Source organism: Chiloscyllium punctatum, chromosome 25 (assembly GCF_047496795.1).
Source record: "Chiloscyllium punctatum isolate Juve2018m chromosome 25, sChiPun1.3, whole genome shotgun sequence".
In the NCBI taxonomy this organism is placed as follows: domain Eukaryota; kingdom Metazoa; phylum Chordata; class Chondrichthyes; order Orectolobiformes; family Hemiscylliidae; genus Chiloscyllium; species Chiloscyllium punctatum.
In genome coordinates, this window is record NC_092763.1 from 49,620,330 (window position 1) to 49,634,329 (window position 14,000).

The window sequence follows — 14,000 nt, forward strand, 5'->3', positions numbered from 1 at the left end:
CCTCTATGTTACTTCTTCAAAAAACTCAATCAAGTTTGTGAGACATGATTTCCCACGCACAAAGCCATGTTTACTATCCCTAAACAGTCCTTGCCTTTCCAAATACATGAACATCCTGTCTTTCAGGATTCCCTCCAACAACTTGCCCACCACCGATATCAGACTCACTGGTCTATAGTTCCCTGGCTTGTTGTTACCACTTTTCTTAAACAGTGGCACCACGTTAGCTAACTTCCAGTCTTCTGGCACCTCACCTGTGACTATTGATGCTACAAATATCTCAGTAAGAGACCCAGCAATCACTTCCCTAGCTTCCCACATAGTTCTAGGGTACATTTGATCAGGTTCTGGGGATTTATCCACTTATATGTGTGGATAATTGATCAGGTCCTGGGGAAAATTGATGTGTAGAGAGATCTGGGTGTTCAGGTCAATTGTTCCCTGAAGATGGCAACGCAGATCAGTAGAGTGGTCAAGAAGGCATACGGCATGTTTTCCTTCACTGGAAGGGGTACTGAGTACAAGAGTTGACAGGTCATATTACAGTTGTATAAGACTTTGGTTCGGCCACATTGGAATACTGTGTACAGTTCTGGTCACCACATTACTAAAAGGATGTGGATGCTTTGGAGAGGGTGCAGAGGATGTTGCCTGATATGGAAGCTGCTCGCTATGATGAGAGGTTCAGTAGATTAGGATTATTTTCATTGGAAAGAAGGAGGTTGAGGGGGGATCTGACTGAGGCCTACAAAATCTTGAGAGGTGTCGACAAAGTGGGTAGCAAGAAACTTTTTCCCAGAGTGGAAAATGGGTGAGGGGAGCACTCAATTACTAGGGATTACGAGCTCAAAGTGGGATGGGAAAAATTTTGGGGAGATACACGTGGACATTTCTTCACGTACAGCATGGTGGATGCCTGTAATCCGTTGCCAGCGGAGGTGGTAGGGGTGGGAACGATAGTGTCATTTAAGTTATATCTGGACAGATACATGAATGGTCAGGGAGCAAAGGGATACAGTTCCTTTGAAAATAGATGGAGGGTCTGAATTGGCGCAGGCTTAGAGGGCTGAAGGGCCTGTTCCTGTGCTGTAAGGTTCTTTGTTCTTTGTTCTAACCACAAGTTCACAGGCCATTGACGGAAATAGCTGTAAAACAAAAGAAAGCTTATGGAATTATAGTGTGTTTCTGGAGGGTTCTGAGCAATCTGAGCTTTAGTGAGTTGTGTGAGGCAGTGAGGCCCATGTGAGATTTTCACCAGACAGTTGCCAATTAACAGGGATTAACATTTGTTCAGCTCTTTATTGATGGCCCAGTGTGCCTCACAAATGTTCAGGATCCAGACTTATCCAACTCATACAACAAACTAGACATTGGAAAAACTCAACATAGAAATCAGAGCACATGTCTGGAGGATTCAGATTGCCACTTGCTCAAAATGGCTTCCATGTTGGAAAACAGGCACAAACATTTCATATCATGCTCCTGGAGTACTGGTCACACTTACCCCACGTCCAAGGACATTGGCCTCTGATATGTGCCAGCTACTAAGACCTTCATGTCACATTTCTGATTTTCCTAGAGGTCATTTCTGTCCTTCAATGCTGCACCTCAGATTGCAACAATTGAGCAACAATCATTGTAATGTTGCAGCAAGGACATTGCGTGCTCAGGGACACACACCCAGCTGATGGACCAGACCACACTGCATCTCGGAGTGCTATCATAGTGCACACTCACCCTGAGGCTACCTGGATGCTCACAGTATCCCGGCCTTGCATTGCCCTACTGCACCACGATTTACCCCCTCAGCCAGGGAGTCCTGGTTAATATTACTGCTGTCTTATCATGCCATTTAGCACAGACACAAAACCAGGAAGCTGGGGATTACCTTAGGTCAAGAGGTTCCAGCATAGTAACTTAAGAACAGCCTCTGACATCAGTTCAGGCACATTTAGGGCAGTCAGATTTAGGATGCTCTCCTCAAAAGGGGTGAGGAGTCAAATGACAGGCAGCACACCATCCACCCTAAGTCTTTCTGACCTAATGTATGCTGTTTTCCTCCTGGAACAAGACAGAGGCAGACATTAAAGGAGATGAAATTGGGTGGCACTGCTATTACTGTTGGCTCAGGTGGGTAGGTGTTCTTATCGAAAGAGTAGGCAGTGCAGAGGGAATGCAGGGTTAGTGATGTCAGGGTTTGGGGCAAGTGAGAGCAAGTCGGGAAGATGTTGCAGGTAATAGTGAGAATGGTAGAGCAAGAGCCTTGGTGGGAGGTGGATACAGAGACGGAGTGCCAAAGGAATTGACCTTCTTCCTACAGTCGAGAGTGTGGTGCTGGAAAAGCAAAGCAGGTCGGGTAGCATCTGAGGAGCACGAGAATCAATGTTTCGGGCAAAAGCCCTTCACCATGAATGATTTGAAGAGCTTTTGCCCGAAACGTTGATTCTCTTGCTCCTCAGACGCTGCCCAACCTGCTGTGCTTTTCCAGCACCACACTCTCGACTCTGATCTCCAGCATCTGCAGTCCTCACTTTCACCTTCTTCCTATAGTGCTGGACATTCCTGAAGAAGAGTGAGATTGCTTTAACTCAACTGGCAACTTCAGACTAGACTGGCAATGATCTGTTGTCATAGTCTCCATTGCTGGTCCTGGGGCCAGGAAAAAGTCCTATGTCAGCACTATCCCATCCAGCAGGTCCTCCAGTTCCTTGCCTTAAACTGGGGGCACGATTTCACCCATCCACCATGTCAGGAACTGTGCAGGGCAGCTCTGAACTGATAGCGCTTGTCTGGGTTCACAAAGGGCTTTTATAAATGGTACAGATGTAAAGGATGTCAGTGAATTCCAGGATATTGCTGAGTGCCGAGTTGTTGTAGGAGTAGCACATGATAAGATAAGGTGGAGATCAGATGCTACAGGGACACGATAGGTAATTAATAAGGCAAGTTTGTAAAATATAGAAAGAAAACTCACTGAGTTTCGCAGTGAGAATCAATCTACACAACTTCTACTTGACCAAAACACATAAGATTCAGTCCACAGCATTTGCCACAACAAGCATAAAATTAAAAGCCAAGAGGTAATATTGATCCTACTAAAAGCTTGCTGCTACCACAACTGGAGCATTGCATGCAATACTGTGCTCCACAGCATAGGAAAGACGTTTAAGCTTTAGCAAGATCTCAATGCAGAGTCATTTGGACATTGCTTTGTTTGAGGAATTACAAATGCAGAGATCACCTTGAAAAACCATATTGAATTTTCCCTCGTTAAAAAAAGAGATTACAGATAAAATGAAAGAAGTGCTTAAAATTATGAAAATAATCATCAACTTAGAGTTACAGAGTCATAGAGATGTGCAACACAGAAACAGATCCTTCGGTCCAACCCGTCCATGCCAACCAGATATCCCAACCCAATCTAGTCCCACCTGCCAGCACCTGGCTAATATCCCTCCAAACTCTTCCTATTCATATATCCATCCAGATGCTTTTTAAATGTTGCAATTGTACTAGCCTCCACCACTTCCTCTGGCAGCTCAGTCCACATACGTACCACCCTCTGTATGAAAAAGTTGCCCCTTAGGTCTCTTTTATATCTTTCCCCTAAACCTATGCCCTCTAGTTCTGGACTCCCCGACCCCAGGGAAAAGACTTTGTCTATTTATCTTATCCATGCCCCTCATGATTTTATAAACCTCTATAAGGTCACCCCTCAGCCTCCAATGCTCCAGGGAAAACAGCCCTAGCCTATTCAACCTCTCCCTATAGCTCCAATCCTCCAACCCTTATTTATTTCTATTTGTGCTATGAAAGATCCCACAGCACTATCTGAGGAGCACGGCATTCAGCCAACATTTATCCTTCAACTAACAACACTGAAACAAATTGTCTGGTCATAGCTCATTGCTTATGGTAGAATCTTGTTGAATGCAAATTAGCTTCTGTATTTCCAAGATCAGAACCACAACTATAATTCATGGACTAATTATTTATCCAGCACTTCATGAGATTTCCAGTGTCATAAAAAACACTATATACTTTTGTTTCTTTGATTTGTTACAAAGATATATTTTTAATATTAACTTTCAAATAATTATTCTATAAAGGAAAACTTCATAAGGCTTATAGAAAATACCTAATTTACACCAACATCCACAAAATTCATTTGAATCTGCATGCATTCTACAAAGTGTTTTACTTGATTGATGTCATTGTAATAAGTTACCGTGTATTATGGGCTTTTTCTTCCCTATTGAGGCCTTGATCAGGTCCACTCCAAGTAAAGAATTTCGGTAACGCTTTGCTTTAACTTCCTCAAACCAAACTCCAGTAACCAGCTTCCTTCTCTTTTCATCTTGAATGGATTTTTGTGCTGTCCTGAAACAAGACAGGATTCAGTTTCCTCACATTCAAAGGTTACATTCCAGTGTCATAAAATCTCCCAGTTAATCAGGGAGATTTACAAGAAGGCCAGTGTGGAGGAGGGAGTAGGTCAACTCTTCTGTAAGTTTGAAAGTGCGTTGCCATAACCAGTACAATAGTCAATCACAAATCAAAATTCACAAGTGAATCTTCATAATTTGATTTCAGAATTTAATGATTTGAAAAAGAGTCAATAGCATATATATTTAGTTGATCAATGTCATGGTATGCACACATTATTAATTAAGAGAATGTTTCAGGCCACATGCAGCAGGATTATCTTGAGCCTGCTCCTTCAAATTCCAGTATGCAATTGAAAGCGACAGCTAATTGGGAGACACAACCACACAATTTAAACTTCACTGGTGGTTAAAACATTGCACCATTTTAACAAATTATGAACTAATATTTTAAATTTAATGTTAACTTTTTAGTGCACACAATAAATTGGATAATACTTCCACCAGTGTATCATTACAACAATATTATTATGCTTCAATGTTCAAATTGTCTTTCATGAGGTAGATTAGCCTGAAGTTGTAAACCTAATCATCAAAATAGGCTCAAAGCTTCTCCAAATCAGTTTGGTCAGCAAGGTTTCTGCAATATAATAGCTCGAATCTACTGATCAGCAGTGGAACCACTGTCTAACACTGATCAGACTGAAAGCTGAGCAATTATGTGATATATTTCAAAAGGCTAGACTTCCAGTACAATAGCCAGAAGGCTTCCCTCAGTGCAGGGATCTAAGCAGAGAGTAGTGAAGAGAATCAGGTGCAGAACAAGCCCCATTTTTACAGCATTGGCTGCGATAAGTTATTTTAAATTACCAGTGTGAATGTTAGTGATGGATGAATGCTTGTGACTGGATAAATGAGTAAACGGATGGAATGGTAAAGTGGATAGTTAAGAGGGTGCGTGAATAAAGTGGTTAGGAAGAATAGAGTGGTGCTTCGTTGGTAGGGTGGCAGGTGGTTAAGGTGGCTGGTGGATGCAGGGGTAGCATGGTCAGGGATGATGACAAGTGGGGGTCCATTTTTTATGTAAAATTGCAAATAAGGAAGAACTAAAGCAGCTTGCTTATCCTGAAGAGTTGAACCATTTGCATTGATGCTTCAACCAGACCTCAGTGACTATTATCCCCTTCTGGGAAGTCCTGAGCTTGTGCAAGCTGCTTTAGTTCTTCCTTATTGACAACTTAACCTCACCAATTTGCACTAGCCTCCACACCCATTTATCAAATACTGGCCTTGCCAGCAACCACCACCATGAAAGAATAAAGTCAGGTCAGCGCAGTATTCAAGATGTCAGGAGGGCAAACAGGGGACATGAGATAGCTTTGGCAAATAGAATTAAGGAGAATCCACAAGGTTTTTACTAATGAGGTGTCAGTGGAGCAACACTTTGGGGCCAGCGACCAGAATTCTATTACATTTAAAATAGTGATGGAAAATGATAGACCAGATCTATAAGTTGAAGTTCTAAATTGGAGCAAGGCCAATTTTGACAGTATTAGGCAAGAACTTTTGAAAGTTGATTGGGGGCAGATGTTCGCAAGTAAAGGGATGGCTGGAAAATGGGAAGCCTTCAGAAATGAGATAACGAGAATCTAGAGAAAGTATATTCCTGTCAGGGTGAAGGGAAAGGCTGGTAGGTATAGAGAATGCTGGATGACTAAAGAAATTGAGGGTTTGGTTAAGAAAAAGAAGGAAGCATATGTAAAGTATAGACAGGATAGATCGAGTGAATCCTTAGAAGAATACAAAGGGAGTAGGAGTATACTTAAGAGGGAAATCAGGAGGGCAAAAAAGGGACATGAGACAGCTTTGGCAAATAGAATTAAGGAGAATCCAAAGGGTTTTTACAAATACATTAAGGACAAAACGGTAACTAGGGAGAGAATAGGGCCCCTCAAAGATCAGCAATGCGGCCTTTGTGTGGAGCCACAGAAAATGGGGGAAGATACTAAATGAGTATTTTGCATCAGTTTTTACTGTAGAAAAGGATATGGAAGATATAGACTGTAGGGAAATAGATGGTGACATCTTGCAATATGTCCAGATTACAGAGGAGGAAGTGCTGGATGTCTTGAAATGGTTAAAGGTGGATAAATCCCCAGGACCTGATCAGGTGTACCTGAGAACTCTGTGGGAAGCTAGAGATGTGATTGCTGGGACTCTTGCTGAGATATTTGTATCATCGATAGTCACAGGTGAGATGCCGGAAGATTGGAGGTTGGCAAATGTGGTGCCACTGTTTAAGAAGGGTGGTAAGGACAAGCCAGGGAACTATAGTCCGGTGAGCCTGACATCAGTGCTGGGCAAGTTGTTGGAGGGAATCGTGAAGGACAAGATGTACATGTATTTGGAAAGGCAAGGACAAATTAGGGATAGTTAACATGGTTTTGTGTGTGGGAAATCATGTCCCACAAACTTGATTGAGTTTTTTGAAGAAGTAACAAAGAGGATTGATGAGGGCAGAGCAGTAGATGTGATCTATATGGACTTCAGTAAGGTGTTCGACAAGGCTCCCCATGGGAGACTGATTAGCAAGGTTAGATCTCATGGAATACAGGGAGAACTAGCCATTTGGATACAGAACTGGCTCAAAGGTAAAAGACAGGGGGTGGTGGTGGAGGGTTTTTTTTCAGACTGGAGGCCTTTCACCAGTGGAGTGCCACAAGGAACGGCGCTGGATACTCTACTTTTTGTCATTTACATAAATGATTTGGATGTGAGCATAAGAGGTACAGTTAGTAAGTTTGCAGATGACACCAAAATTGGAGGTGTAGTGGACAGCGAAGAGAGTTACCTCAGATTACAACAGGATCTTGACCAGATGGGCCAATGGGCAGAGAAGTGGCAGGTGGAGTTTAATTCAGATAAATGTGAAGTGCTGTATTTTGGGAAAGCAAATCTTAGCAGGACATATACATTTAATGGTAAGGTCCTCGAGAGTGTTGCTGAACAAAGGGACCTTGGAGTGAAGGCTCATATCTCCTTGAAAGTGGTAGATAGGATAGTGAAGGTGGTGTTTGGTATGCTTTCCTTAATTGGTCAGAATATTGAGAACAGGAGTTGGGAGGTCATGTTGCGGCTGTACAGGACATTGGTTAGGCCACTATTGAAATATTGCATGCAATTCTGGTCTCCTTTCTATCAGAAGGATGTTGTGAAACTTGAAAGGGTTCAGAAAGGATTTACAAGGATGTTGCCAGGGTTGGAGGATTTGAGCTATAGGGAGAGGGGCATGGATCGGGTAAATAGGCAAAGTCTTTTCCCTGGGGTCAGGGAGTCCAGAACTAGAGGGCATAGGTTTAGGGTGAGAGGGGAAAGATATAAAAGAGACCTAAGAGACAACGTTTTCACACAGAGGGCGGTACGGGTATGAAATGAGCTGCCAGAGGAAATCATGGAGGCTGATACAATTGCAACATTTAAGAGGCATTTGGATGGGTATATGAATAGGAAGGGTTTGGAGGGATATGGGCCAGGTGCTGGCAGGTGGGACTAGATCTGGTCGGCATGGATGGGTTGGACCGAAGGGTCTATTTCCATGTTGTACATCTCTATGACTCTCTGACTCTACATCAGTGCTAGTCAAAGCATTTTTTGCACAGGAATGTCTGTGGATCTCAGAGGTTCTGAGTAAATGATAGGATGATTAGTGGAATTGTCACATGGACATTAGACTAGGAGTTTTATGCCCAACATATCCTGGCTTACTGTGTAGGTAATTAACTGTCTAAAGGTTCTGTCTCTACCTCAGGTCTCCAGGATGCACGGAAATTGCCTCTGGAAGTTAAACTTGAGGTCAGCAAGTCAGGACTTTAGTGGCATTCTAAAGCACATCCTTACTTATGTGTCCAATCTCCAACAACCTAAAGCCTAGGAGATCAGGAGCAATGTGCTCGTCAAATTCATGTTCAGATGCACTAATATATTAAGATCTTCTTCCATCTCTAATAGGGTGGCATCTGCAATCACCCTAATAGTTTCTAACAAATCATTGATTGGCGATATTGATGAAAAAGTCACATTGTGTCCTTTTGTTTTGCACTCATCAGGACAATTCACAAGAATATAAATCAAAGGGGAAAAACCAACAGTTATACTGCTACTTGCTTGGATAAATGCAGTACAACGCCACTCAATAAGCTTGATACCATCCAGAACAAAGCAGGCTACTTGAATGCCACTAAAACCACAAATCTTCAGTCACTGCACCACTAATACTTAGTAGCCTCAGTATGTACTAATACAAGATGCACTATAGAAATTCCCCAAAGACCCTTTCACAGCATCTTCTAAACCAATAGCCGTTACCATCTAGAAGGACAAGGGCAACTGACGTATGGGAATACCCCAAGCTACAAGTTATTTTTCAAGCCACTCACTATTCTGAAATATTTCGCTGTTCCTTGGAATTCCCTCTCTAGCATTGTTGTAGGTGTTCCTACAGAACAAGAACTGTTCAGTTCAAGAAAACAGCTCACCACTACTTTCTCAAGGGCAACTAGATATGGGCAATATATGCTGGCCCAACCAATGATGCCCACATCTCGTGACTGAATATAAAATAAAGCAAGGTCATGTATTTTTTAGATACATAGAACATGCACTGCATCTGTTTCAACTCAACAAAATATGTGACAGCCACTCAGTGGTTTATTTCTCAGAGCAATGCCCTTATCAGTCCAAGTCAACCTGCTTGGTTTAAAATTTAAACAAAGTATGAGCAGTTAAGTGTACATTAACTATTAACAATTGGTATATTCTCCACAGCAACAGCGATACAAGTAAGATTCTCAATTGCTATTTTTGTGAATTGTCTCACTGAGTGCAAGATAAAAACGTTCAACAAAATTTGTGTTTTTTCAGCAAGCCAAATTATAAGAAATCTAACAATATGCGATTTCACTGAGGGCAATGCGTGTATTGTGTACTGTTTATGAATATAACAGTTCCAATCTACAACTTGAAACAAGTATGCGTGTTCTATGCTCAGTCAAATATGGCAAGTGCCTTAAATTACATATAAGATCATTGCGGCATATTAACTTTTTAAAAGAACATTCATCTTAGGTCATAGTTGGAACACAGAGATAACACTTTCTTGGAACCAGTTGTAAGGTGACCAGGGTTGTCTTTCCCAGCACTGAGCTATGAGAGACTCACCTTAATTATTTATACCCAAATCATTTGCATTGTAATTGCTCAGTGCTTTGAAACAATAAGCATAGAAATCTAAATTCCCATTTTGCCTCAAGTTATAAAAAAAGTTTTAATCATTGCCTCAATGACCTATTGTTTTATACTTTAAAGAACAAGAATAAAAGTCTGCCTAGGGACCTGTATTTTGGACAGAGTTCGCCATTCCATCAAATGAAGTTATTGAGCTTTGAAATCAGGCTGTTTTTGGGAGCGGTCCCTGTCAGAAAAATTAGTACAATGTGCCAACATGACTTTTTCCTGTGCTGAAATGTTTATGAGCTAGACTGCTTCCAAAAAGTATGACAACCCAGTAACAGATTAGGAAAGTCATTGCATGAGGCTATACTGAACAAACGGCCCTGAAACACACATACCTAATATTAGATAAAAGGTTTCAGTTACAAAAGATTTTTTGACGCATTTCAAAACACTGCCAACATTTTTGACTTCTATATTTGAGATTACTTCTGAGCATGAAAAATATAGAAAAGTTTATGAATTAAGATGACAACTAACGAAAAGACTTTGGCCTGCATCAATTCTATGCTTCAAAGGAGGTACTTTCAGATATACATTCACATGGAGTCACTCGTAATGTCTCAAAAGCAGCAAGCCTACACATGTATGTAGGTGTGGAAGCTACATTGCAACACAGAACAATTATCAATACAAACTGGATTATAACTTTTTTGAAGGTTTTAAAACAGGGTCTCACCTGATTCGTTCACTGTCTTTTTTCTTGAGCTCGGAATCTCTCTGAATAACTTTCAAGAGTGCCTGATACTCATCCTCTGTCAAGAAACTGAGGTCCAAGTGATTATCCATCACTCCCTTCATTCCGTTATTGCATAACACAGGGTGAGGTGGGGTTGGTGTTATAGTAAACACAAAGCAGTGCAGAATTCCTAATACTACTGCTGGATTCACTGAGAATATTAATATTCAAACCAATGCTGCATGATCAGACTTAATTGTACATGCAGTTAGGTACTTAATCCCAGCAATTCTTTTCCAGTCAATATCAGGTTTCCTTAATAGCTTTTGGCCTTTTGATTGGCAGATTGGTATCAAAGTGTCCACATCCAGGAGAGATCAAATTTTAAAGGACTTTGATAAAAGCCTCAGCAAATTTCATATGAGTTTGTATGAATTGCTAAATTAAGCACAAAAAGTAATGTTCATTCACAGCTTCAAGTATCCAAATGCACCTAAAGCAAGGAAAATACAGATTACTGTCTCAGTATTTATACATTAAAACATACATTGTATTCAACAGATCTTCTCAACAACAGTTTATATTTATATATCAGCTTTAGGGTTATAAAACATTTTAACTTTCACCAGGCAACAGAATCTAACAGAATATAAAAGCAAGTAATGCTTGACACATTTGTTATTTCCTGCTAGGTTTCCTGAATAAATCAATTTTTGTCCCAGTAGGATAATGAGCAGAATGGAGAAATATTTCACAAGTCTACAACATTTAAAATCAGGCATGATATTTTGGACTAGATGAAAGTCCCACAGGTCATAAAAAAATGTTAAATTACACAGTAAAAACTCCAGGTACATATCAATTCAGAGAGGCTGAAAGTATACGATCAGACTTCAATGATCTTAAACTATCTGGGTTTATATAATATGCTAAAATAGATGAGGGTTCAACTGCAACACAACCGTGATTACCAATTAGTTGGCACTGAAGACAAGAAGACAAACAATGTGAAAGGCACTTAATTCCAAGCGTGGTTGTCAAAGAAAACAAGAGCTTACACATGCATTGGGGGGAGGGGACACACAGAAAACATGTTCAGACATCAAATTAAATTTGAAATACACGCTATTCAAATACACAGAGAGTACAAGACAACTATTAGATTTTTGTTTGAAGATTCATTTGAATTTTTATTCTCTACCTGAACCTGTTTTGCTTGCGAAATTGGCAAGCTATCAATCCTCTTGTCATACTGATGCTGTGCAAAGTCCACTGGGTACAAAGTTTTGTTGCACAAGATTCAACCTCCATCATGGAGGAGGAGCAGAGAAAGAGTGGGGTGACAGCTGACAAAATAGCTATGTCCTGCTCCTAACATATAATACAGCTGACCATGGTACTCCAATGTTAGAACACCAACAGCAGTAACAGGACCATTCTACTCCTGAATTGTCTACTTGATCCAGGAAATTTTGCCCCTTCAGCCATTTCTAGAACTCAGTTTCAAACTGAGTTTAAACTAACACAATAGGCTGCATTTATGAAGGAAACTGAAGTTCTGCCACCAGATCTGAAAGTGGAAGACGACCTCACAGTGGCTCTCAGAGAGACATATACCCAGACCTGACCAGTTAAGTGGCTGCACCCAAAGGTGTCAGGGTCTATTATGGCAGTGGCCCACATCCAACAGCTATTGATCCAGTCAGGACACCAGCGCTGATCAAAGGCACCACCAGTAGAATGATCCTGAGAATCAAACTGCCCTAGTGACAATATATGTATATAGAGATATTTCATGGATAAAGCATATTTTTGAACTAAAAAAAAATCGATGGGCCTGCATCCTCAAAGATAAGTGGGGTTTATGGATTCCAGGACTAGGTAGATAGGTTCCCCAGGGAATTTCCATAGGGATAGACATAGCTTTATGGGTCACAAATTGTCCAAAAAAGGAGGGCTCCCTCCCTGAAGACTGCTGAAGGGTTTCATTAGATGGCCTCCCCATACCTGTCTGCCTTCTTTCCCGTCACTAATCAAAATGGCATGATGGTAGGAAGATGCCAGGTATACTTCCCCATGCCATCTTGCCAACCTTCCTACCTCCTTCCCTATACCAGGAGGCTGGTAAAATTCCAGCCAATGTTATTTAAAATCCTCAGTTTATCTGATATCCAATCAGTTCCTAAAACTAATTACTTGCTATTGAAACACCAAATTCTCTATGATAAGGTTGCTCATGATTAACTGCTTAGATTACAAATTCAGAGGAATACTTCACTGTACATAAGTTTCTGTAATTCCTTTAAAACAGGATAAATCAGCATTCTGATCGATGTTAATGTGAGCCCAAATTGAAGTTGAAAACATCAGCATGATTGATCATTTCTACACTTTTCCTTTGTTTGAATGCAGCTTTTAGTAAACCAAGTAGGGCAGGGTGACCAGAAAGCAGCAAACAGTGCTTACAAAACAGCCTTCTGTTTTCAACCAGCCTTTCGAAAGGATTATTAATTTCTCACTGTGATGACAGTGTGCATGCAAGGACAAATACAATTGTTAAAGAAAAGTTCCAGACATGAAGAGTTTGGTTGGTTCCTGAAACAAAAGTTAGTATTGTCCTTACCAGTTGTAGGTAAATCCATGTGTTGCATCACAAATAAATGTCTCTATACACATGAGGGATTGGCTCTGCATTTTGTAATTTCATCTGCCTGCCTGAACTTGATCATATGAAGACCAGTAGCTTTCAAATGAGAAAATTTCTAACCAAACAATATTTTTTAAATGTTGTGTAATTGTTTTTTTAAAAAATGACTTCAAGGTTGAGTATTTTCTGAGGTAGTTTTTATTAATGGAAAGTTATTTTTCTTAAGACTGTAGGCATCAGTTAACATACTAAGCAAACAAAGCTATCATTATCCAAAAAGTGGGAGGATGGAAGGAGTCACACCTAAAGGCCCAAAAGGAACCAAAGACAATTGTGGCCTCATTCCTCTGAGCCACCTCTCCTTTCTAAGACTGCCTCCCTGATTCTGTGTGCATTCACCCTCCTAAAATGCATTCCAAACTGACTGCAATCAACTACAAAGTTAAAAATCACACAACACCAGGTTATAGTCCAACAGGTTTAATTGGAAGCACTAGCTTTCGGAGCGCCGATCCTTGATCACGTGGTTGTGGAGGACACAATAGTAAGGCACAGAATTTATTGCAAAAGTTTACAGTGTGATGTAACTGAAATTATACATTGAAAAATACCTTGATTGTCTGTTGAGTCTTTCATCTGTTTGAATACCATGATAGTTTCACTTCTTTCATGTGTAAATCACAAAACTTTTTTTTAACTGCGACAATTGGTGTTAGCTAGACAATATGCTGAAGGTGTTAGCCCCGTGTGTTCTCTGTCTATGTCATGATGTTTAGATTGATTCTAATCTAAAAAGTGAGATAACAGAGTTTTACATGAATTCATGCAGTTTTTGAGCAAAGTAACTCTGCAAGTACAAATTCACCCCACAAACGTATATGTATATGTGTGCATGTGGGTCTTTGTGTGTGTCTGTCTGTCTGGGTTGGGGGGGTGAGCAAGATCAATCCCTAAGGTTGTTACAGGCCTGTTACTTATTAGATTTCTCTTTTTGAAGGGA

The 14,000-nt window shown here is 40.6% G+C and overlaps 1 protein-coding gene across 6 annotated transcripts in view; it reads right to left on the reverse strand.

Moving 5' to 3' along the window:
• LOC140495928 (synaptotagmin-like protein 2) overlaps window positions 1–14,000 on the reverse strand; it is a 110,468-nt gene that overhangs the window by 63,257 nt on the left and 33,211 nt on the right. For all 6 annotated transcript variants that reach the window (XM_072595237.1, XM_072595239.1, XM_072595233.1 and 3 more), the window contains exons 2-3: window positions 10,354–10,846; window positions 4,229–4,380 (exon numbers count right to left, since the gene is read on the reverse strand). In XM_072595237.1, the coding sequence (XP_072451338.1) occupies window positions 4,229–4,380; window positions 10,354–10,475 (274 nt within the window). In that variant the 5' untranslated portion in view covers window positions 10,476–10,846. The remainder of the gene's footprint in view (window positions 1–4,228; window positions 4,381–10,353; window positions 10,847–14,000) is intronic.